Source organism: Gouania willdenowi, chromosome 16, assembly GCF_900634775.1.
Source record: "Gouania willdenowi chromosome 16, fGouWil2.1, whole genome shotgun sequence".
Classification (NCBI taxonomy): domain Eukaryota; kingdom Metazoa; phylum Chordata; class Actinopteri; order Blenniiformes; family Gobiesocidae; genus Gouania; species Gouania willdenowi.
Window position 1 is genome coordinate 8,602,273 of NC_041059.1, and position 22,050 is coordinate 8,624,322.

The 22,050-nt window shown below is 34.6% G+C and overlaps 3 protein-coding genes across 3 annotated transcripts in view; 1 reads left to right on the forward strand and 2 right to left on the reverse strand.

Annotated features, from left to right (window-relative positions):
* Positions 1-7,688: 7,688 nt before the first annotated feature.
* Positions 7,689-10,826, reverse strand: mettl6 (methyltransferase 6, methylcytidine). The gene is made up of 5 exons (XM_028470414.1): positions 10,062-10,826; positions 8,962-9,096; positions 8,500-8,670; positions 8,221-8,362; positions 7,689-8,134 (listed from the first exon to the last, which is right to left on the reverse strand). The coding sequence occupies exons 1-5, from the start codon at positions 10,323-10,325 to the stop codon at positions 7,980-7,982; spliced, it is 867 nt and encodes a 288-aa protein (XP_028326215.1). The 5' UTR covers positions 10,326-10,826; the 3' UTR covers positions 7,689-7,979.
* Positions 10,827-10,887: 61 nt separating this feature from the next.
* Positions 10,888-16,581, forward strand: eaf1 (ELL associated factor 1). The gene is made up of 6 exons (XM_028470415.1): positions 10,888-11,193; positions 12,340-12,434; positions 12,541-12,677; positions 14,037-14,209; positions 15,465-15,680; positions 15,741-16,581. Exons 1-6 carry the CDS (start codon positions 11,091-11,093, stop codon positions 15,788-15,790), a joined length of 774 nt encoding a protein of 257 aa, XP_028326216.1. The 5' UTR covers positions 10,888-11,090; the 3' UTR covers positions 15,791-16,581.
* A 3,326-nt stretch (positions 16,582-19,907) lies between these two features.
* Positions 19,908-22,050, reverse strand: part of bmper (BMP binding endothelial regulator) — a 37,550-nt gene continuing 35,407 nt past the window's right edge. The window contains exons 15-16 of the mRNA XM_028470705.1: positions 21,756-21,886; positions 19,908-21,668 (exon numbers count right to left, since the gene is read on the reverse strand). Coding sequence (XP_028326506.1) covers positions 21,487-21,668; positions 21,756-21,886 — 313 coding nt within the window. The 3' untranslated portion in view covers positions 19,908-21,486. The remainder of the gene's footprint in view (positions 21,669-21,755; positions 21,887-22,050) is intronic.

The following is a 22,050-nucleotide window of genomic DNA, read 5'->3' on the forward strand; positions in this document are numbered from 1 at the left end:
TGTGAGACGACATTAAAATAGCAGCATTAAAAAAATTTCCCTTCATCATTTTCACACAGTGCTTTAATTTCCTGTCATTTGTATGTTTCTTTGTTACAAAACTAAAATGCATGGTGTCCAACTAAATGGACATTTTTGTTTATAAAAAATAATTCAATTGCATTCTTTTAACGGTATATGCCTTAAGAGAAGTAAAAACACACAGGATTTATTTCATTGTTTTACTTAGGTTCTCATAATTTATGCATGAAAGTAGATTCAAATTTCATCCATATTGATTTTTTATTTTTATTTATTAATTAATTAATTTATTTTTACTTTTATTTAACCAGGAAAGTCTTTTCCACTGCAGGAGACATTGTAACTGCACAAAGAAGTGCGATGAAACCTTGTGTTTTTTCAATAAAATCTAAAAAGAAAGTACTAACTTTCTGCATTTATTTGTTGTTCTAGGCATATACATCAGTTAAGTTGCACTAAAGTCATGTTGCATTAAAGTCAAAGTTGGTTTAAAAGCTACATAATGTTCTCATTAAGGTGTACACATTTACAAATTAGTTGTTTCTTAAGTCATATATTAAAAAATAAATAAATAAAAAATTTCAATAATCGCCTTATACATTAATATTGGGATGTATCGTATTGTGCTACGTATCGGGATACAAACTGTATCTCCAGATGCCAGGCAATACACAACCCCTACATAAAAGCGTAAACCGCCCTAATTCCTGTATTGCAGGGGTTTCAAACTCACTTTAGTTCAGGGGCCAAATACGCACCAGTTTGATCTTAAGTGCGCTGTAGATTATATGCAGGTTTTACATTTTTGGTGCCTTAGTTTGCACATCCACATGTAACTAATTCACTTTAGATTTAGATTTCTGACTAATTTTCATCTAATTTAGGGACATTTTGGGGAATGATTTGAGGAAAAATGATTTGGGAAAAATTAAGAGACTGTCAATAGGTGATAGAAGCATGGGAAAACCATTAGCTCTGTGTATTTGGTGGGACTGAGGTTTCTAAAACTGAATTATTTGGTAATATACACATAGATTCATGCTTTTCACTGACATTTTCACTTTGCCATAGCAGATCATCTTCCTTCATTCTCCATTCTGCTCTCTAATGTTTGTCATTTTGATAGAAATGATTGTTCTTAGTTGTTTTGGGGACTGGGAGTTTTTGTGTGGTTATCAAATGATTTGGACGTTTGGTGTTTCCTGATATAGGCGACAATCTTTCAGTGAACTGCTCGTAAAGAGGTCAGGTTGTTAAGTTCATGTATAACACACAGAGTGCAGAGACACACATTTCTGCCCTCGTCACGACAAAAATAGTTTCTCCGCCACATTTTTTCAGGGCAAATCTAACGTCTTGTTATTTCCCAGTAAAGGCAACAAAGAGCTCTTCACTGAATTTCACACTTAGACATTTGATGAATCATTGAGACAAACATCTGAGGTCTGAAACCAGAAATAAAATGGTTATATATCTACATGTTTATGTAAAGAATGGGGGGAAACCTTTACTGTTGTGCAACATTTTATTGTATACAGACATAGGCTAAAGCTCTTTGACCTCTTAATATTGGATTAGCGTTTAGCCTGAATTTTAATCACCTTAAGGCAGCGTTTTTCCAACCTTGGGGTTACCTGAAAAGTCTAGTACTAGTAATTTACAACAACAAAAAATCACTGATTCAATTACATTTTTTTTTTAAATTATTTGTCTTTTTCAAATTGAAACACCACACATTATCTCAAACAGTATCCTATACTTTAACTTTCCCAATAATAAGTTTAGTTTGAAAAAAAATCTATATAAAAATATTTAAGTTGACACATCTCATCATTTTGTGCACTAATCCTAGTTATTCGTAACACATTATAACATACATATGGAAGAGGATTAGGGCCACATGTGAATTTTTTTTTTGGAGTTCTGACTTTAAGGTAAGAATTCTGACTTCATTCTCAGAATTCTGACTTTCATCACAGAATTCTGAGATTTAATCTCATATTTCTGAATTTTATCTCAGAATTCTGAATTTAAAATCAGAACTCCAAAAAAAAATTCACATGTGGCCCTAATTCTCTTCCGTACATGCATGATCAATAATTAATTTTAGAAAGAAAAAAAAAAGTACCTGAGGAAGTCAAAAATATGTGATTTCAAAATGGGGTCATGACCCAAAAAAGTTTGGTGAACCACTGCTTTAAGTCTTTAAAAAATGAAAATGAAAAGCTAAATTGTACAGGCTTTATAAGCTTTGCTTTGTTCTACAAGGCAACAAGAAGCGATTAGACAATATGTAAAATAATAAAATAAAAATACAGCTCAGACAAAAATCTGTATATGTGAAAGAAAATCATTCATTAATTATAAAAAATATCTTATTTCATTTCATTTCCTTTTGTACCCTCAAATTATTTATTTATTCATTATAAAATGAACAATACATATTCATGATATCTAGTAAGAAAAATAACTAAACCAGTTAAAACAACAACTTTGTTATTTGCTTGGTTTTGGGTCCTTTAAGACGCACACATGCAACTGTATCTTTGGATCCTTCATCATGTAAATAGAAAATTATGTAAGTATGTATGAAAACCTACTTTTCAGTCTGTCATACTTCAACAAAGCTCAACGCCTGCTGGAATCTCATCTGTGGTGAGATAGAGGTTCCATTTCATCTTCACTAGGAATTTCAATACAGCAAATAAAAAGTAACATTATGTTTTTCGTGGGAGGAAGAATACCTACTTTTTTTATACCATTTGTTCCAAATCACTCAGATTAACCACACTGCATCATAGAAACTCTAATTAAATACATACTCAAGTCATGTGGATACCCAAAAAGACTTTTTAATGTGCTGTAATATAAAATCCAAATGCATATTTAAGTTAATAAATATAGGCATCCAAGAAGGACATGTCTTATTTTTTTGACAGCAAAAGCAAGTGGCTTTACAGAGTTTACATAACCAACTTCCCTTCATGCCTCGTCGTTCCCTCGAGGACGGAGACTAAAGGAGCAGCTCACACACACCAGTACATGCTGAAGCACAAAGTAATGAGGGAATTATGTTTAGATAAAGAACCAAAACCTTTCGATTTATTGAGATTCTGTATTTTATTCATGAAAAGAACCAAAGTCAACAGTGCCCTTTACATAAGCAGGCAGTGATGTATATGTATATGTTTGAGGTGAAGAACAAAAGCTACACATTTTCTTATAACTAAGTAATGCATTACTTGCTGTCATGGATGAGACAAGTTTACATATGTATATATATATATATATATATATATATATATACACATATATATAGATAAATTGTGCAATATTTTGTGTTTTATTATCTGATGTCACCTGTTCAAAGGACGAAGATAATCCTTATGGAATATGTTGTGCAGCCTGTTCAGCAAAAAGTGGTGATGAGATGCATTAATGCACTGAGCCTCAGCAATAGCATGCATTAAGAAGATCTCAAAATGTCCCTTATGTTTGTGTAAAGACGAGTGAGTCACAGTTCAACATCTACTGCACACTGACCTAATTTCACCTCTTTCTAAGAATAACTGCAGAATTACCATCACATCAGCATCTTCTGTGTCTCCACAGTTAACTGATGACCAGAGGTTAAAGTAACGGATTACAAGTACTCATGTTACTGTAACTGAGTTGCTTTTATTACAGGGCACTTGTACTTTTTTTTAAAGTATATTTCTAAATCAGTAATTTTACTTGTACTTAATAGTTACATTTCTACACCCAAATGTTACTGAGTAAATTCTTTTTTTTTGTTTTAAAAATGATCAAAGGACATTTGTGAAACTACAAAAAAATGAAATGATCAGAAAACAATCAACTAATCCATATGTTCTTAGTCGTGTCATTTCTCATCGACGCCCAGAAACGTTCTTTGGTTCCTATTACATGGTTCCTACAGCTTTAGTCAAATTAAATTTAAGACTTTTTTAGACTTTACTGCCATTTAGAATTAAATTTAAGATCGTCTTCACTGTAAACATAATTGAAGGGGGAAAAAAAGCCACATCAATTACATATGGGTTAGGGTCATTTTTTTTCGAGTGCAGACGTGCACAAGGCGGCCCCCAAAGTAAACACACAAAAGCACACAAAATTACAGTAAAATTCACAAAAAAGAAAAAGAAAAAACAGACTAAAATAATCAAAATCACTCCAAAAACACAAGATGACCACAAAAATAACCAGAAATCTATAAAACAACAAAAATACAAAAAATAAAAACCATTAACAGAAGCCATTAACAAAAATCTTTGTTGGACAGGCAATTTTCTTTATTTAGAAAAAACTAATGTCACCATTTATTTTGAAACGTGAGACTAATTACAATCATAAAATCATACTTATTATGTGTTAAAATGTAAGACTTTTGAAACAATGATTTTAGACAATTTAATGACAACAAGAATATTTGCATTTCCTGAAGAAAATGCAAGTGAGGATGCATGTGCTTGCAGCTGCATTAGGTTAGCGTTAGCATTAGCCTAGCATTAGCATCAGGTTGAATAATGTTAAAATAAGTTAGAAAAACAACGAAATATGTTGAAACATGTTTGAAAGCTGGCAGAGAGGAAAAACATTTTAGGGGATTTAAAGGAAAATTCAGAAGATCAAGATAAACTGAGGTTTGAAAAGATGAAAAAAGTTACAAAATTAAAAGATAAAAGAAGTAAAAAAAAAAGTTGAATAGCAAAAAGCATGGATGAATTTCAATGAAAGTTTAGAAAAAATAAACCAAACATAATCTGCAACTGTTTGAAGAAGCATCATTTGAAGAGTTAAAGTTGACATGAAGTTAAATAAAGTGAAGCTGAAAAAATTTTTAAATTTTGAATTACTTTTTAAAAATAAGTCATGGACTTAAAACTGTAAACATAATCAATAAAAGACAAAAAACAATCCAGGAAAGATATGGCATATGTTAAAGTTTTAACTTGCTCAAGAATTTTAACTCTTGTCTAACTATGGCTATGGGTTGAAAAAGTTGAAAAAAGTTGAAATCGGTTCCAATAAGGGGAGAAAAGCACTGGGAGAACATGTAAATCACACAGAAAGGTGGATTTAAGTCATAGGTGAAAGGTTAAATAATGGGCTGGAAGATAAAAGTTTGATTAAAAAAAGGCATTGGGAGAACATGTAAATCACACAGGAAGTTGGATTGCATCATCAGGGCTGTCAGTTACCTAGTCACCATGGTAACAGCACTAATCAATCAATCAATCAATCTTTTATTTGTATAGCACCAAATCATAACCAATGGTATCTCAAGACACTTTACAGTAGAGCAGTCTTAAGGACGGACTCTTCATTTTATGGATACACACATATGCATATATACATATATACACATACATATGTATCCCACACCCAACATGAATTCATCATGGCGGCAAGGAAAACCTTCTGTTTAGCAGCAGGAACCTTGTGTGGATCCCATTCCTATGATGAACAGCCATCCACGTTATGCCACGTTATATGAGAGTCATCACGCCACTGCTTAAAATCCATGGTCTTTCTCTCGTCCTCCTGGCCTCATCTTTTGTCCTAAAAGCATAAAATTTAACTCAATTGTAGCCTAAAGCCTTGTAATTCTCACAAACTGCTCGATTTTTCTGTAGAAAGCATTTCTGTGAGCATTTGAGCCTTTTTTGTGTCAGTATAACCCTTGATTTATGCTTTTTTAATGGCAAAATGTGGGAAACCTTAATAATTGTTAACTACATGTGTGTAGAACTGTAACATGGTTCCCCAGTTAGATCATATTTGACAATTTTTACAGAATTTTCCAGGCAATTACAATTACAAAGTCAATTATTAGAACTCAATTACAATTTCATTACGATTATGACAGCAACAGATTTTTGAAATTACATTTAAAATTACAATTATGCCTTAATTGTAATTGATCATTATTTTTAGATCTCAGCAGGATGTTACACAATAGCATTACACATAAACACAGTGTACGGATGCTTTGTGTGATACAAAGACAGACCATGACATGAAGGTGGAGTTCCTGACCTCTGTGTCCTCCTCACACTCACTTCTCATCTGCTTCCTAACGACAGGATAACAAATAGGATTGTGCTGTTCTTTACTTAACTCACTATCAGAGGTGACAAGTAACAAACTACGAATACTTATTATAAATAACATTTGTAAATAAAATGTTTTAAGAAAAAAAATGCAAATGTTCAATTAAACCTAAAGCAGCTTTGAGTTTTAACATTTTTAAAAAGTTGAAAATGGGACCTGTCTAACAGATAAAAGCTAAAAACTACCACAATCTTGCGTCTTTTTACGTTGTGGCGTCATCTTTGAAGGTCTTAAAAGTAACAAGCTCATTTTCAGATAATAAGGAGTAGAAAGTACAGATATTTGTTTAAAAAAGTAAGGCGACAAAGTAAAAAGTTGCCAAAAAACATAAATATTCAATTAAAATACAGATAGCAGAAATAACTACTTAAGTACAGTAACAAAGTATCTGAACTTTGAAATTCAAAGCTGCTTTAGGTTTAATTGAACATTTGCAGTTTTTTGTTAAAACATTTTATTTACAAATGTTATCAATATTGAGTGCTAAATTCTCCAGGTGTTCGTAAAAGGCAACAGATTTAATTTCTACAAATTCTAAGAAATGTTAAACTAAAAGCTGCTCTGGGTTTTATTGAGCATTTGCACTTTTTTTCTAGACATTTTATCTACATATTGTATTTATTATGAGTGCTAAATTCTCCAGATGTTCAAAGGTAACAGATTTAACTTTTCCATGTACCAGTATTCTACAAGTTATTAAAAAAAAAAAAATGTATGGAATTTGCTGGTTTAAAACACCTGTTTTATCGAATCAAAACATTTGTTTTACTTTTTCACTTAAATACATTTAGTAGCATGCACTTTTACTTTTTACCCAAGTAAGGAAGCAACTATAAATACGTTTACTTTTACCAGTCGTTTTTTATTCACGTGTGTATACTTTTACTTAAGTAGTGAAAGCAAGTACTTTTGCCACCTCTGCTCACTATTACTGACAAACTAAATGAATGTCCTGTTTGTTAAAACGTAACAATTAAACCCTGATCTGCTTTGAGACAGTGAGTCTCTTACAGGTTGATCGCTCTTCTCTTCAGTTAAAAAAAAATCACAAGGTTGCTCTCTAATCCGACATCGGGCTTTATCACTTGATTATTTGTGTTTATTAGACTTTGTGTCTTCATGAAAAGATTGTCTGTATAATGATTTACACAAACACTGATAATTTGTATGTTGTGGATCGTTTCCCAGGAATATAATAATACTGTCTGGAGCCGTGATTTCAAAACAGCAGCTGCCAATCTTTACACAATCACACTCACAGCATATAAAACCAACAAGCAACAGATATGCGAGAGTGAAATGTAAAAAATAAAATAAAATAAAGAGGTTTTTTCCAACTTAAATTGACTGTAAATGCAACAAGATAATACAGTGCCTTAAATCACATGCCATTAAAATCCTTGCATGATTTGGCTTATTTATTTCAATCTTCATTTTAATTTATTTTTTGTCAAAACTGGCTGCCTATAATAACTAAAAGGTTCATATATTGCATTAGAGGGCATTTTGGGCAGTATTTAGTAAACAAACAGGATCGTGATGTGTTTTATTGAATAGTTTAATAATAAAATAACATATTGCACATAAGAATGTACGATTATTTCTAGTATTTGACACTTTACTGAATACTAAAGCTCTTTAAATGTTGTTAAACTTACACAGGCAGTGATAAATAAGCACAGAAGAAGTTCATCTCCATGGAGCGCATCAGAATTAGCTCACCTCTAGAAACCTAATCACTGGATTGGTGTCAGGGAGAACCTTTCTGAGGGCAGGTTTGTACAATACAGAAAAGATGTTTTATTGATGGAAGCCAGACAACATCAGGAGCTCTGGGAGTGTCCAAGTTTAGTGAATTTACTCTGAAGAAAAACTCTGGGAACAGACAAGCCTTCCTTCTTATTGACCGTCTCTCTGAGAACGTACTCATTGATGACTGACTGGAAACCCGTCTCTTCAAATAGCTCTGCCAAAAACTCTAAAAAGAGGCAAAAAAATTAAAAAAACGTGGAGATAATTTACCATCAACCTAAACATTGTGATCTATTTTACAAACTTTCTGACCTTTAGAGAAAAAATAGGACCTAGTTCCATCTTGGCGGACGTAGAAGTTGTTCCCGAGTTTGTTTCCTGGTTTAAATCGAAGCATGGCGTGGTCATGCAGGCCATAGTCTCTGAACAGGATGATGCCTCCAGGCTTCAGCACCTTCAGAACCAAACGCAAACACAGGCAGCAAATAAAACAGGAAGCCACGACCGGATAAATGTTAGCAGTTCTCTGATCAAGCTATCCAGATTTTAATTATATGACAATGTAAATGAATGTTTCCAGTTCTCTCTCACCTTGCTGATGTTTTCTAAAACCTGCTTCATCTTGTCAGGATGGATGGCAGACAGGACAAAGATGAGAGTGACGACGTCCACACTGCTCTCGGGCACGTTATCCCTCAGATCGTCTGTAGTTAGGTCACACTGGAAGGCACAGCAGCGTTCTGCACAGTACACTGGATTTTGCTGTCAACAAAAAGATCATAAAAAAAAGTTTGATTACAATCATGAATCATGGTTTAAAATGTGTAAGTGTTACCAAAGGGATATCTTTTTAGCCTCTTTCAAAACAACTGGAAAAAAAATGAAGGTATTTTCATATATTTTTGTTAGCAAGTTGGTAACAAAAAATGTAAACGTGTAAAGCTTTAGTAATTTTAGTAATCAGACTGATTTTCAAACATAAATGTTGTTTTCAGAAAATGTGCAAATAATGCAATCAAAATAAGTTAGCAGGAAATACAAAAGACATCTTACTTTAACAAATTCAACAGCTCGCGGTGAGAAGTCACAGGCGTAGACAAAAATGTTGAGATCGTTCTCCAGCAGAGGAAATAAGCAGTTTCCCACACCACAGCCAGCCTCCAGTAGCACCAGCTGCTCCTTTTCTGACTGGAGAAAAAACAAAGACCAAAAACATTGGATTGGATCATTAAAGACAGGAATATCTTTAGGAAATACATACAATACACTTTATTGACATAACACCACAGCATTATTGCACAGTCCAGCTACATTTATTATGAGTGTCCAGAGCCGATATTGATATATAGGTTTGATGTAAGCAAAAAAAAGAGTATCAGTCTATACTGGCCTGCATTTCTAATATCTGATATAATATATATTATTTTTATTTAGGTTATTTTTCAGGCTTTTCTAAATTATTTTTACATTTTAATTTATTTAATTGTAGAATATGCTTATGTTTAGGGTTATGATTTATGTAACCCATTTGTTAATAATTAATGGCGACTGTTGTCTGAGTGATATCACTTGCTCAATACTTTTCTAATATTCCACACTAAAAAATAATAAATAAATGTACGTATGACTCGTACTGATGTTGTGTCGTTATTGGCCAATACTCAAGGCTGAAATATCGATATTGTATTAAAAGTGAAAAAATTGCATTTCAAAATATGATGTGTTTGTCAAATTACTGCACTGAATGTTTTAGAGCAAATCTGCAGTCGAATCACTAATGGAAAGTGAATCTGAAGCCATATTTCTTAATCAATTTTATTTCTATTTTTCTGTCATAATAAAACATAATAATACTTTGAGACCACTGTAATATTTTATTGTAATATAATAATGACTTTATTTATATAGCACTTAAACTTAATTATACACTTATTTATTCTTTCTTTCGTCTTTGTTAAACGTTTCATTCTTTTATTTGGGTTTTTTTTTCTGTGGCTGTAACAAAAGCAATTTCCCCCTGGGATTAATAAAGGAATTCTGAAAACAAGAGTTTACAAAGTGCTTTGACATACAACAGTAAAAGAAAAACAAAGCAACATTATTCATTCACAGTTAAACAAATGCTACTGTGAGCAACTACTACTAATTGTTACCTTTCTGCAGGCGTGGAGCTCTTCAAACTCCCTGGTGGTCCAGTGTCTGTCCTTAAAGAAGTTGGTGGTGTTTCTCTTGTAAAACAAATCCCAGTTTTTCTGCGCTTCTCTCTCTAACTTCATCTGTTTGAAGGCTGACACTACAGCATGGTCACTGCAGGAGTTCTGGAGCTCACAGTTTGGATGTGTGCCTCTGTTGGCTTTGGTTTGGTCTGGGTCAGATAATTCCACATCTTTGTTGTTCTCAGAAGCTAACAAAGCCATTCCGCCGCGTCAAAAAGTCAAATGTGATACTTTTACGTGTTTATACTTTGTTTCAAAACGCGCATATATTAAAAACAAATTGGTTTAGAAACATCTAATGTAAAGCAAATTCTAGTGTAAAGAGAATTCTAATGTAAAAAACAAAAAACCTGTACTTCTCTGTCAGTAGTGTCTACGTTGTGCATCAGTTTAATACTTCCGGCCAATCTCGTCAACAAATTTTGGAAGTTCCTTTTCTTCGCCGGGTTTCTGGGTTTTAGTTTTTGTGCTTTTATGTGTTTCTATTTCAAAACGCACTAATATTAAAAACAAACTGGCTGAGAGACTAATTCTAATGTAAATAAAAACATCGTGTACACCTCTGCCAGTAGTTTCCACGTTGTGCATTAGTTTAATACTTCCGGATTTTGGAAGTTCCTTTTTCTTCGTCGGGTTTCTGGGTTTTATTTTTGTGATTCAACTTTTAGGCAAATTTTGATTTTTTTCCTTTGACGATACTGTTTTGCTATGTATTTTCTGGTTTACATTGTTTTAAATTACATTTGTCATTTATTTTATTACCTCCTTTCTGACGTCAGACTAGACCGGAAGAGGCGTTTCCGAATGACGACAGCGTTGTTTTGCTAAAGATTAGCATAGAAGAGCTAACTAACACAAAAGGTGTTTATTTTAAAGTTTTGGGTCTAACGTTGAGGTCAAACACCATCACTCCTCTTGTGGGAATATTAATGTGAGCCCAGGCTGTTTGGAAGTAGAGGAACCGCCATGAACGGGAGCACCAACCCGCTGCTGGACAAAGAAGAGCATGTTTTGAAGCTCGGGGAGAGCTTTGAGAAGAGGCCAAAGTCATCGTTTCACACCATCAGATGTGAGTGGGTAAAAAAACAAAAACAAACCAAAAACTTTATTTTTTGGAATAGTTTCTGTCAGTATTTTAGTTTTCACCTGCTGAGAGAGGATTAGTGAGCTTCCATGGACATAATAACTGAGTTAAATTAGGTGTGTGTGTGTGTGTGTGTGTGTGTCTCTCTCTCTCTCTCTCTCTCTCTCTCTCTCTCTCTCTCTCTCTCTCTCTCGCTCTCTCTCTCTCTCTCTCATTTTTAAAATTTTATTTCATTTTTATTGATAAATTGCAGTAGTTTACACATCAGTAAAACAACACAAAGGGAGAAAACAACAAGTCAGGGAAAACATCAGTAGTAAAGAATAAATCAAAGACAGGCATCACAGTATTCAGAGTTATTTTACCTTTTTTGTTTTTTTTTTAAAAAAAACCAAAAAAACTATAGTGTTGATATAATAATAAACTTGATTAACAAAAGATGAACATTTGGAAGGGATTTTGAGAATTTTGATTTATGAATATGGAATTTTGCCATTCATATTATGACATTAATGATGAAAGATATTGATTTATTTTTGTTTTCAAAGATAAAAAATAACATATTTTTGGAATTATTACAACCTTTTTTGTTATGTTTTGATTGTTTACATAATCCTTAACCGCATTCCAGATTAATAACATATATGGGCAGTGGTAAAACAAATGTAAAATAGTTTTAGATTCATTAAAACAGAAAGTGCATTTGTCACTCTTTTTGTTATATTTGGAATTGTATTGTTACAAGGATTATGAATCAGGTCTTTGTTGACTTGTGTACATGTTTTTAATTGTATCCCATGATGGGTTCTGTTTTTGTTGTTTATTTCTTTTAAAGTTTGTGGTATTTTTTATTTATTTTTTAACTGTTATTTATTATTTGTAAGCCATTTTCTTCCTTTTTCCTAAAATGTCCTTTTTTGACACTGGGGTGGGTTCAAATAAGTTTTACTTCATCATTCCACTCCATTTTGGGCATTAATGTTTTTTTTTTTGTATCTTGTTTCAGGAGCCAGATACAGACTTGACTTGCACAGAATATATTTCCATTTTGTGTTTACTTGAAATAAATAAATACAAGTTTGATATTAATAAGGATGAAATCAAATCAAAACTATTGTGTGTTGCTTTCAGATGATTTCAAACCAGCTTCTATTGACACAAACTGTGAGGGAGAGCTTCAAGTTGGAAAAGGAGACGAAGTTACAATAACATTGCCTCACATTCCAGTAAGTCACATTTTCTTTATTCTGTGATGAAATCACTGAAAAACAAGGCAGGGATTTCATGGCACTATGATGATTTTTAATTAAAATAAAACTCTTGTTCATTCAGGGCTCGACACCTCCAATGACGGTTTTTAAAGGAAACAAGCGGCCATACCAGAAGGACTGTGTTCTTATTATTAACCATGACACGGGAGAATTTGTACTGGAGAAGCTGAGCAGCAGCATCCAGGTGAAGAAAACCAGGTAAGTTGTCAGTAAAACAGACATTTATTCTATTTAAAATATAGTTTGTCATCATAATGAAGGAAAATAGTGTTTATTCTAGATGCTAAAAGTTAATAGAAATACTTTTAAACTGAGGTAGAGTAGCTATAAAGAATAATCTTACCTTGTGTTTTTTTTTCAACAACAAAAGGAAATTAAAAATCACAGACACACATCTATTTAGAGAGCGCTAATAAGTCATAACCTACATGCTACTACAGTCCAACTCACTGGTTCTCAACCTTTCTTTGGGTCGTGACTAGAGATCGACCGATATGGGATTTTCAAAGGCCGATACAGATACCGATTTAAAAATAAAAATAAAAATTCTAAAGCCAATATTTGAGGCCCATATCCTTTTTTTTTTTTAAAGCACATTGATTATGAAAGACAATTGAAACACTCATTTGATATAAATGTATATGTCAGAAATTAAATGAAATACACCATTAGAACTCTTAACATTCATTGAACTTTAAATACAGTATACCTGTACACAAGCAAGTAAAACAAAAAGTACAGGCCGGGGAAGTAGTAGTTTGAACTATTTCAAGTTTCTTTCTTAACTTAAAGTATCTCGTAATTAAGATCACAAAATGTTTTTAAAATATACAATCAAACAGTAAACTAAAAAGGTTTCAGGGCAAATTGCTGCTTCAAGCATCTTTACTTCAAGTATCAAAGACAAACCGATCACCACAGAATAAAACACACTACCATGTGGTAGTAAATAATATCGGCTTTTTATTTGTAAGCCTCTTGGCTTCTACCTCGCCCATGCACATGCTATTATTTTTGTTGTATATTCATACATCTGAATGGATGTTTTTATGTTCTTTCTTTTTTCCATTAATGGCTACTCTGATGTGCTAAATAAAAAAGTTTTAAAAAATTGGCTGATGGCCGATCTTGAAAAAAGTCCATATATCAGGTCGACCTCTCGTCGTGACCCCATTTTTATGTCACATATTTTTGGCGACCCCGCCCAAAGACATTTTTATACTGGATTTATTTTATATTTGAGAAGGTGAAAGTATTGAATACAGTTGTTTAAGATTGTGTGCGGTGTCATAATTTGAGAAAGAATAATAATTAAAACATTTTAGATATACAGTTTTTTAAAAAAATTATTATTATCATTTCAAATGACCTTATTTGAATTCCAGGTGTCCCCAAGGTTGAAAAACTCTGGTCAAACCATTCGTTATTTTGGACTCTGGGGGAACCAGAGTTCTTAGAGAAAACCAAAACATGAGAATAGGAGAAATAAGCCTAGTTTTGGGGAAATTGACCCTTAAAGAATCCTCATTAAAGCTTGGTTTCCTGTTTGTTTTTCAGGGCCGAGGGCAGCAGTAAGATCCAGGCTCGGATTGAGCAGCAGTCGGTTCGGTCCAACCAACCAGGCTCTCAGTTCAGAGCTCCAACCAAACCTGGGACTGGTGTGAAAACCTCCCCCTCCCCATCGAAGGACAACCCCTCTCCAGAGCCTCAGCTCGATGACATCAAAAGAGGTGATTATAGGTTTAGCCTCGGAGAACAGGAAGTTCTGTCAAAATAAGAGCACACGATAATAGAGCAATATCTAAACCAGTGCTTCTCAAAGCGTGTGGCGCGCCCTCTGGTGGTGAACGGAGATGACAGGTGGGGCTCGACAAACAGTAGGACATTTGCAATTTCATGCCAATCTTCTTAAAAACCTTTCTTCATCGACAATAAATATCATTATCATTGAACAAACACGCCAACACACAAAGAAAGTAATGATGAAAAGCCTAAAAATGTAGCAGAGATTAAAGGAGCATTAAATTATCAGACTGCATTTAATATGCAACCAGGAAAAAAAATTGATTTGTGTCGACATGTGACGTGGAAGGTAAAAATAAACAAACTCTCAATAATTTACTTAAATTTCATTTAATTTCCTTTTTTGTTTTTTTAAGCTTTTTGGCACAGATTGGTTTTATTATTTCCTGTATTTTTTACTACTGCACTTTTACATTTGTTTTTTATGCAGGTGATTAGTTTAATATAGTTTCAGTTCCCTGTTAGTTCAATAAAATTGAAAATGTGTTATTTGTCATAATTATTTGGGGGGGCACTGGGCGCGGGTGGGGCTTTAAAGTTCACCTTCGTTCAAAGTTGGGAACACTAAAAACTGTTTGATAACCACTGATTTAAACAATAATAATAATAATAATAATAATAAAAAAATGCAATTAAGAAATATTTGAGATGGCACAGTTGGTCAATGACATTTCACAAAAAGGGAATCATCTATAAAAATAGAAATACTTTGTAATCTTAGATAGGACAATAGTATGACTAAAATAGGGAAGAAAATACATTTGAATAGATTTAGAGTCATTTTAAAGATTCTTTTAAAGCAGCAGTCATGGTCAAACAGTCGCACCACGTGATATTTTGACTCTTTGAATAGCGGAAAGAATTACAGAAGTAATTTAGCAAGTAGAAAATAAGTAAAATATTATATACTGTATATACTAAGTTACTACATATTTGGTATCTTTGATGCATTTAAACCTTTTTTTAACTAAAATAAATGCAGTTGGACAGAATATTTAGGTGTCATTGACCCAATAGAGTAAAACAAAACGTGATCAAAAAGTAATTCTAGAATAAAATGTCTTTGGGGTCGCCAGAAATTCTTGATTTCAAAATGGGGGTCACCATCCAAAAAATTGAATTGAGGAAGCTTTGGGTGTGTTTTAAGTGAAAACGTAACGTGTTATCTGCGTTCGTCGTCAGAGCTGCGAGCAGAGGTGGAGATGATCGAGCAGATGAGCAGCAGCGGCAGCAGCAGCTCGTCAGACTCAGCCAGCGCTTCAGGAAGTGGAAACGACAGCAGTGATGGCGAGCACGACGCGCCCCGAACGCTCAGCCAGACGTCGCCCAGTCGCCAGACGGCAGCCAACGGTGGGGTCGACCGTCCTCAGGGCAACAACCAGCTCATAAACACGCTCCGTAAGTATCTCAGCATCAACTTCAAAGTCTTACAAACTCATAAATTTCTCTCACTCGCAGGAAACGACCTCCAGCTGAGTGAGTCTGGCAGCGACAGCGATGACGACTGAGCGCTTTGGGTCAGTGTCGTTTCCCTACACCTCCATATCTGCCTGGCTCACTGGTTCCTCGGCAGTAATGACTGACTCCAGCAATGAATCAAAAAAAAAAAAAAATCACGCTTGTGTTTGATCTGGCCAGCCTGATCCTACTAAGGTTATTTGTCATTTGAAGTATATTGCATTTTGTAAATTGAAAACTTGAGAGTTGTGCTAGTTTATATATTAGTGTACGCAGACTTATTTTCTGTAGTCAAAGTAGCTAGTTTTATCCACTCATAATATCGTTTTTAGGTCAATGATTGAGAGAAAAAAATGCAGGTTTTATATCCCTCCCTTATTTTTCTTATCACTTATCAGATGAAGCTGAACTACAGAAATGTAGATTATATAAGCCACACAGTTATTATCCTGAGCTTTGGTTTCTACCTCACTCCCAAGTGGATGTTTTTTGCAAATACTGAGTTAATAGAACAAATATGGCTTACGTTGTTCATATCTAATCAAAGCTGGAGCGCTGACATTTTATACAAAGGCCAATTAATAAAAAAAATTAAACAAAATTACAGGAATGCATTGAAAGAAATGATAAACACGGAACTTATTGGTGTTATAGGTAAATAAATACTTAATTAGCTAGTTCTCATCCACAGGAATCACTACAGAAATGTTAATGTGTACAACATAAAGCTTTGAGCCCATTTTATTTCCTCCACTAGAGGGCAGAAGAGACCTAAAAAACAAAGGCAAATCCTCATTCATGTCTGGTATGTATTGCTTGTATACACCAAATAGATAAAAAAGTAAAAATACAACTACTTACTTGAGAGACGTGGATTCGACCAGGCGTTTTCTTTGAAGATGTGCTGTGGTATCTGAAATTTTAAGCAACAGATTTAGTGAGTGTCTTTATGTTTGTTCAGCGCTGAAAGACATCTGTGGAGGCAGAGTGAAAAACATTAGATGCGTGGACATTTTTAGGTGTTATTTTTTACTAAATTCTTTCTGATTGAGGGATCAGATTGTCTAGTTTAGATCAGCGCTGAAATTATTTGATCAGATTGATGATAAATCTATAAGCCTCGTTAATATCCAGACAGTAGATAATTATTTTAATCCTTTGCACTGTGGCATCGTCAGTTTGTGACATGTTCACAATGACAGTTTTCTCCAAACGTGAGTTATACATCAGAAACACACATTTACATGATATAAAACCAGTTCAGTGTTTAACCGGATTACATGTGGCCCATGTAACCACTGCTATATTTGCTCCTCACCTTACGTCTGTACACGTCACATAAGGAATAAAATGTAACCCAGAAACTATTATCCCAAAATAGCCGAATGATCAATCTGCTCACCTATTTTCTTTACTCACTTATTTTGAATAAAGAAAAACATTGGATAACCTAACTTTTTTTTCACATATCAAACTTGCTGATGCGCGAACCAAAATATGCAGAGTTTTAGTAAAAACCAAGCATGTCTCAAAGGGATTCATTGTGATGCTTTATTTAGACGCAGTATATTTGAAAGACATTATTTTTCTATGTAGATCTTACTTATATTATCTCTATTATAGCACAGTATTTTCTTTGACACTGCTTTTCCATCTAGGGAAGAAGAAAAAAAGGTGTGTTGTTAATGTTTTTTTTCTGACAATGCCAAAGAATGAACAGTATGACCCTCCCCTCATCGCGGGCAGAATTGAACTTTTGCTGTGAATTTTCTGCTTGATCCACTTATTGCATTAACTTTGAAGTCCATAGTAATGATGAAAGTCGACGAAAAAATACATGTACAATGTTTTAGATTGAAATAATAGATTGGTTAAAGTGGTAGAACTGTGTGTGTGTGTGTGTGCGTGAATAGGATGTGTAACAAATTGCCATGGTTAGTGTCCTCCCACAGAGGGAATGTAAGTATGTGTGTCAGCTCTGTGGATTAGCGACCTGTGCAGAATGTAAACTTAAGTCAGTACAATGGAAAAGTCTCCAACATTATCCAAAATATCAACATTTTTACCATTATTTCTAATTGTGTGCATAAAAATGAACACATTAAACACTAATCTGTACCTAATTTTCATTTAAAACCATGTTTTTTTGGAAATAGTTGAGCTATTGAATATTTCCAGGAACTGATCCAAAGTTTTTTCATCTAAAAACAACATTTTATGACATTTCTTTTTTGTCCAAGCCAACATATTCCTACCTTGTTTGACATTGTTGTGTATACCGTTCAGTAACACCATTACAATACTATTTAATCACATATCTGACAATAAGTATTGGTTAAAGTGTCTGTTTTTATGTGGGAATCCAAGTATCTGATGAGAGTGAAGGGTGAACTTGTCATCATAGTATTTCTTTTAAACCTAGCAAATCTCCTGAAACATTGCTGTGTTGTTTTATGTTGTATTCTGGTGCTTCGTTTGTGTCCTCTTTTTGATTTTAGCGGTGTGTGAAATCGGTTTGTACAAATCTGAGGTATAATAAATATCTGCAAATATATTTTAAACATGTTTATTGTTTCATGTTTTGGAAAAAAATAAGAAACAAGTCATCTTACCTTATTGTAAATGTCTTACGATGCTTTTCATTGGAGAATAGAAAAGCTTTCTCTCACTTTATGGATATCATGTCAATTTTTAGGGAATTATTGGGGGACCAATCGGTAGTAGAGGTTGGTAACACCGACTTTTATCAAATGCACTAACTTTTTAACCTTAATAAATACTTCTCATAGTCCCTGTGAGGGTAATACAAGTGATTATGGGGTGATTTGGGGTCTTTCATTTCTCCATGCTGTCTCTGGCCAGAAAACTGCACTAGCAACTTCCCTGCCTCCGACCTGGTGGCAAGACGTACTGCTTTACGACAGCCCAATACAAACTAATTCTAGATTATGCACACGGTTGTCTACAAATTCACTTTTCTCATACTTATATCATGGCAGAGCCAGCAAAAAAAAGACCTCAATTCAGACCTTTGTCTGAGGATTGGAGCAACTCCATGCAGTGACAGCTCAGCAGCAATACACAGCAATCACACTGACTTTCGTCGCGGCAACTGGCATGCGCACACACTCACAACCCAGCGCTCCATCAGGCAGCACACACACAAATATCCATCCATCCATTTTCAGAGCCGCTTTGTCAACACACAAACAAACATATCACACACAATTCCACACTCCCTTCCGTATTACTCCCACATCATTCATTTATTTTACTAGTCGTTCTTCCTCATCCTGTTCACATGGTCACATGGGGCTATATGTGTGAAAGCACCCTTAGTGTCACTGTTGTATTAGGATTTTTCAGTGATCGGTTGCTACCGTCTTGGGAGAGCAAAGGTGCGCATGTAGCTGTGGGGTGGGGAGTTTTTACAACAGTGACACAACCAAAAGGGACCTTTAGGGGCAGCGCTTAGCGCAAGTTACTTAGTTCTGCTTTAGAAATCTTCCCCAAAACAAGGGATTTTCACCATGAACTATCTGTATTTCCTCCACTCAAACCAGGGTCAAGGGATTTTTTTTTTATCAGAACCATGGATAGCAGCATAAACCAAGTACTAAAAATCTAAAAACCGCCAATACATAAACTTGACTTTGTTCAGGCACCATCCGGCCAGAAACGCATCAGTGCTGGAATAATTTTAACTCTTAAGACCCCTTGTGGGGTCGTCTGGAACTTAGGGAGTCACATGAAATGTCTAGTAGTTGATTAACAAAAATTATAATTGTTGAAATTTAAAAAAAAAAAATCTTATTTTTTAAACGTATTTATTTATTTTTTGCCTTGTCTGCACATGCTGTCGAAGGTCAACACGACATAAAGTGTAATCTTTTTACGACAGCAATGCATGTTTTCTTATTGCAATAAAATAAATGAATTTATTTTATTGCATAACTGTGACCATCACCAGCCCTCCCTAAGGAGGGGTAAGAAACACTTTATTATAGGGAGATAAAAAGAGAGGGCAGTGTTACACCTTAGGGAGGGGAAGGGAACAGGGAAGAGGGAGTCAGGGTAAGAAAATGGAAGGGGTGGGGAAGAGAGAGAGAGAATTCTAAAAAAAAAAAAAAAAACGTAATTATTTTTCAAATTAAAACACACCACACAATCTTAAACAACTATTTTATACTTTCACTTTATCAAATGTAAATATATAAATAAAAACCTGTGTCTAGTAATTTTGTTCACTATTCCTGGCTACTCTGTATTTGAAACACAGTGTCACAAACATGATGAAAAAACTAATTATAGAAGAAAAAACAAGTCTTCAGGGTCACTGAAAATTTGCGATATGAAAATGGGGTCATGATCCAAAAAAGGTTGGGAACCATTATTCAGTGATGTTCAAGTCCAAAAACTGGTGTTTTTTTTCTAAGTACACCAGTTCCTACAGTTTCCCACTATCTTCTCTCCAACTAGAGATGAGTTTATAATAAAGCCTCTGGTTAGTGATTAGGATTTGGAAAAGAAAGAGCCAATATTTATTTCCAAAAACTTTCATTTATTTTACTTTCCGACTTCCAGCCTTTTCATCTAGGTTCCTTTCCTTGATTATGCCACCAAATTAACATATTTCATCAAACTTGGCTGCTGAGTAAAAATCAACATATATTTGTTTCTGGGACACTTTTATGTTGCAGCTTTGTTTTTGTTTGCATTGTAACATCCTTCAACAACTTTAAAGACGTAAGACAGCACTTGATAAATATTAAAAGATCCTACTGCTGGTCTTAGATACTTACATTTGTCCTGGGGAACACTTTCCATTTTGAACTTACCACAATAACCTTTTACATGAAGCACAACACAATACAGTACTTTATCCCTGCGATGGTACAACTGAGTCACATTTGGGCATTTTTCTTCAAACAGTAACACACAAAGTACACAACAAATACATAAATAGCTTTTGTGTTTCCCTTTAAATCATTTGTACTTATGATTCTGGCTCTTGCTACAACATGTCAATTGGTTGATATATAAATTAACAACTTCAACAACAAATAATAATAATAATAATAATTATTAGAACAATATTAATATAAAAGCTGTCTTTCATATAAATCTGGCTAGCTTACAATATGAGTGATAGGTTGAGGGATCTCAAGGTTTGATATGTTCCATCCAAGAGTTTCTTCACTTTGAATCTAAGTGTTCCAAAGGCAGATGCCAAGTTTTCCCATTTTAGATCATTTTCAAGAGAAATGTGATCACTGTACGAGCTCTGACGTGAGTCCTCTGGCCTGGATTGCCTCCTTAGGGTTTCCTGTGTCCCTCTGAATATTCCTCTGGTGCATCACATGTAGAAGCTCCACATTGGGCTACTAATTTCCTTTTGGGAGTTCAGTTCTTCTGTGAGACTCTAACAAACATCATGCTGTTGGAAATAGCATTGTGACAGAATGTAGAATATTACGACACACATAGTCCAGGACTTAAGAAGAGGATGATTAATCAACCTCAAATCCCCAAAGTTCTTCTTCAGTCTGCCACCATTGTTTGTTCTGATACTCAAGTTCCTGATTCCATTGGAACGTTACGGTCCCTGAGTACCTTTCTGCACTGAATCTGCCAACTACAGATCTTCAGCATCTTCCCAAACTTCTCACGGTAAGTTTGTACCCCTTATTTGAGTTTCAGAGATTTCCCTACCTAACCTAGCCCCGACCCACCCAGATCACAAGGGTCACCGTCCCGGACAAGCTGTGGGTTTGATGCAGCGTCCTTGGAAAAGCACCAGGTTGGCCGGGCAGTGGCAGCCGGCCACGCAAGGCTTTTGACACGGGCCAATCTCGTTCCAGTTGTCACAGGTTTTGGTGCAGCCGGGGCCGCAGGTGTCGTACACAGCATCATGTTTACATTGGGTAGCTGATGGAAGGTGGAGGCAGAAAGAGATGAGAAGTGGTAAGAACTCAGAAAAGTTTGTGCAACACAAAGGTTACAAAGGTCACCTACCCATACAAACAGAGTCAGGGTTCCAAACCACCGGTACGCCCTCCCTTTCACAGGCCCGACTATAGGCGATGAAGGACTCACAGAAGCAGTTTTTGTGGATTGGACACTCACACATGTCCGTAACACACGACCTACAGAGAGGGCAGTGTTTAATTAAGGGTTACGCACACACAGGACTGAGCAGGGGTTCGTTTTTGAATATGTGACAAATCAATAAAAAAAACTCCTGAAAAAAATCTTACTTTTCTTCAGATACATTTGTAGCAAAATAAAAAAAAAAATCTCATATAGTATG

Excerpts from the sequence above, each read along its gene's own strand:
- eaf1 (XM_028470415.1), top strand. The coding sequence starts at position 11,091 with ATGAACGGGAGCACCAACCCGCTGCTGGACAAAGAAGAGCATGTTTTG. Across the intron at positions 12,678-14,036 it reads ATCCAGGTGAAGAAAACCAG|GGCCGAGGGCAGCAGTAAGA; the intron begins GTAAGTTGTCAG and ends TTTGTTTTTCAG. Across the intron at positions 14,210-15,464 it reads GCTCGATGACATCAAAAGAG|AGCTGCGAGCAGAGGTGGAG; the intron begins GTGATTATAGGT and ends GTTCGTCGTCAG.
- mettl6 (XM_028470414.1), bottom strand. The coding sequence starts at position 10,325 with ATGGCTTTGTTAGCTTCTGAGAACAACAAAGATGTGGAATTATCTGAC. Across the intron at positions 8,671-8,961 it reads GAGCTGTTGAATTTGTTAAA|CAAAATCCAGTGTACTGTGC; the intron begins GTAAGATGTCTT and ends TTTTGTTGACAG. Across the intron at positions 8,135-8,220 it reads GTCCTATTTTTTCTCTAAAG|AGTTTTTGGCAGAGCTATTT; the intron begins GTCAGAAAGTTT and ends GCCTCTTTTTAG.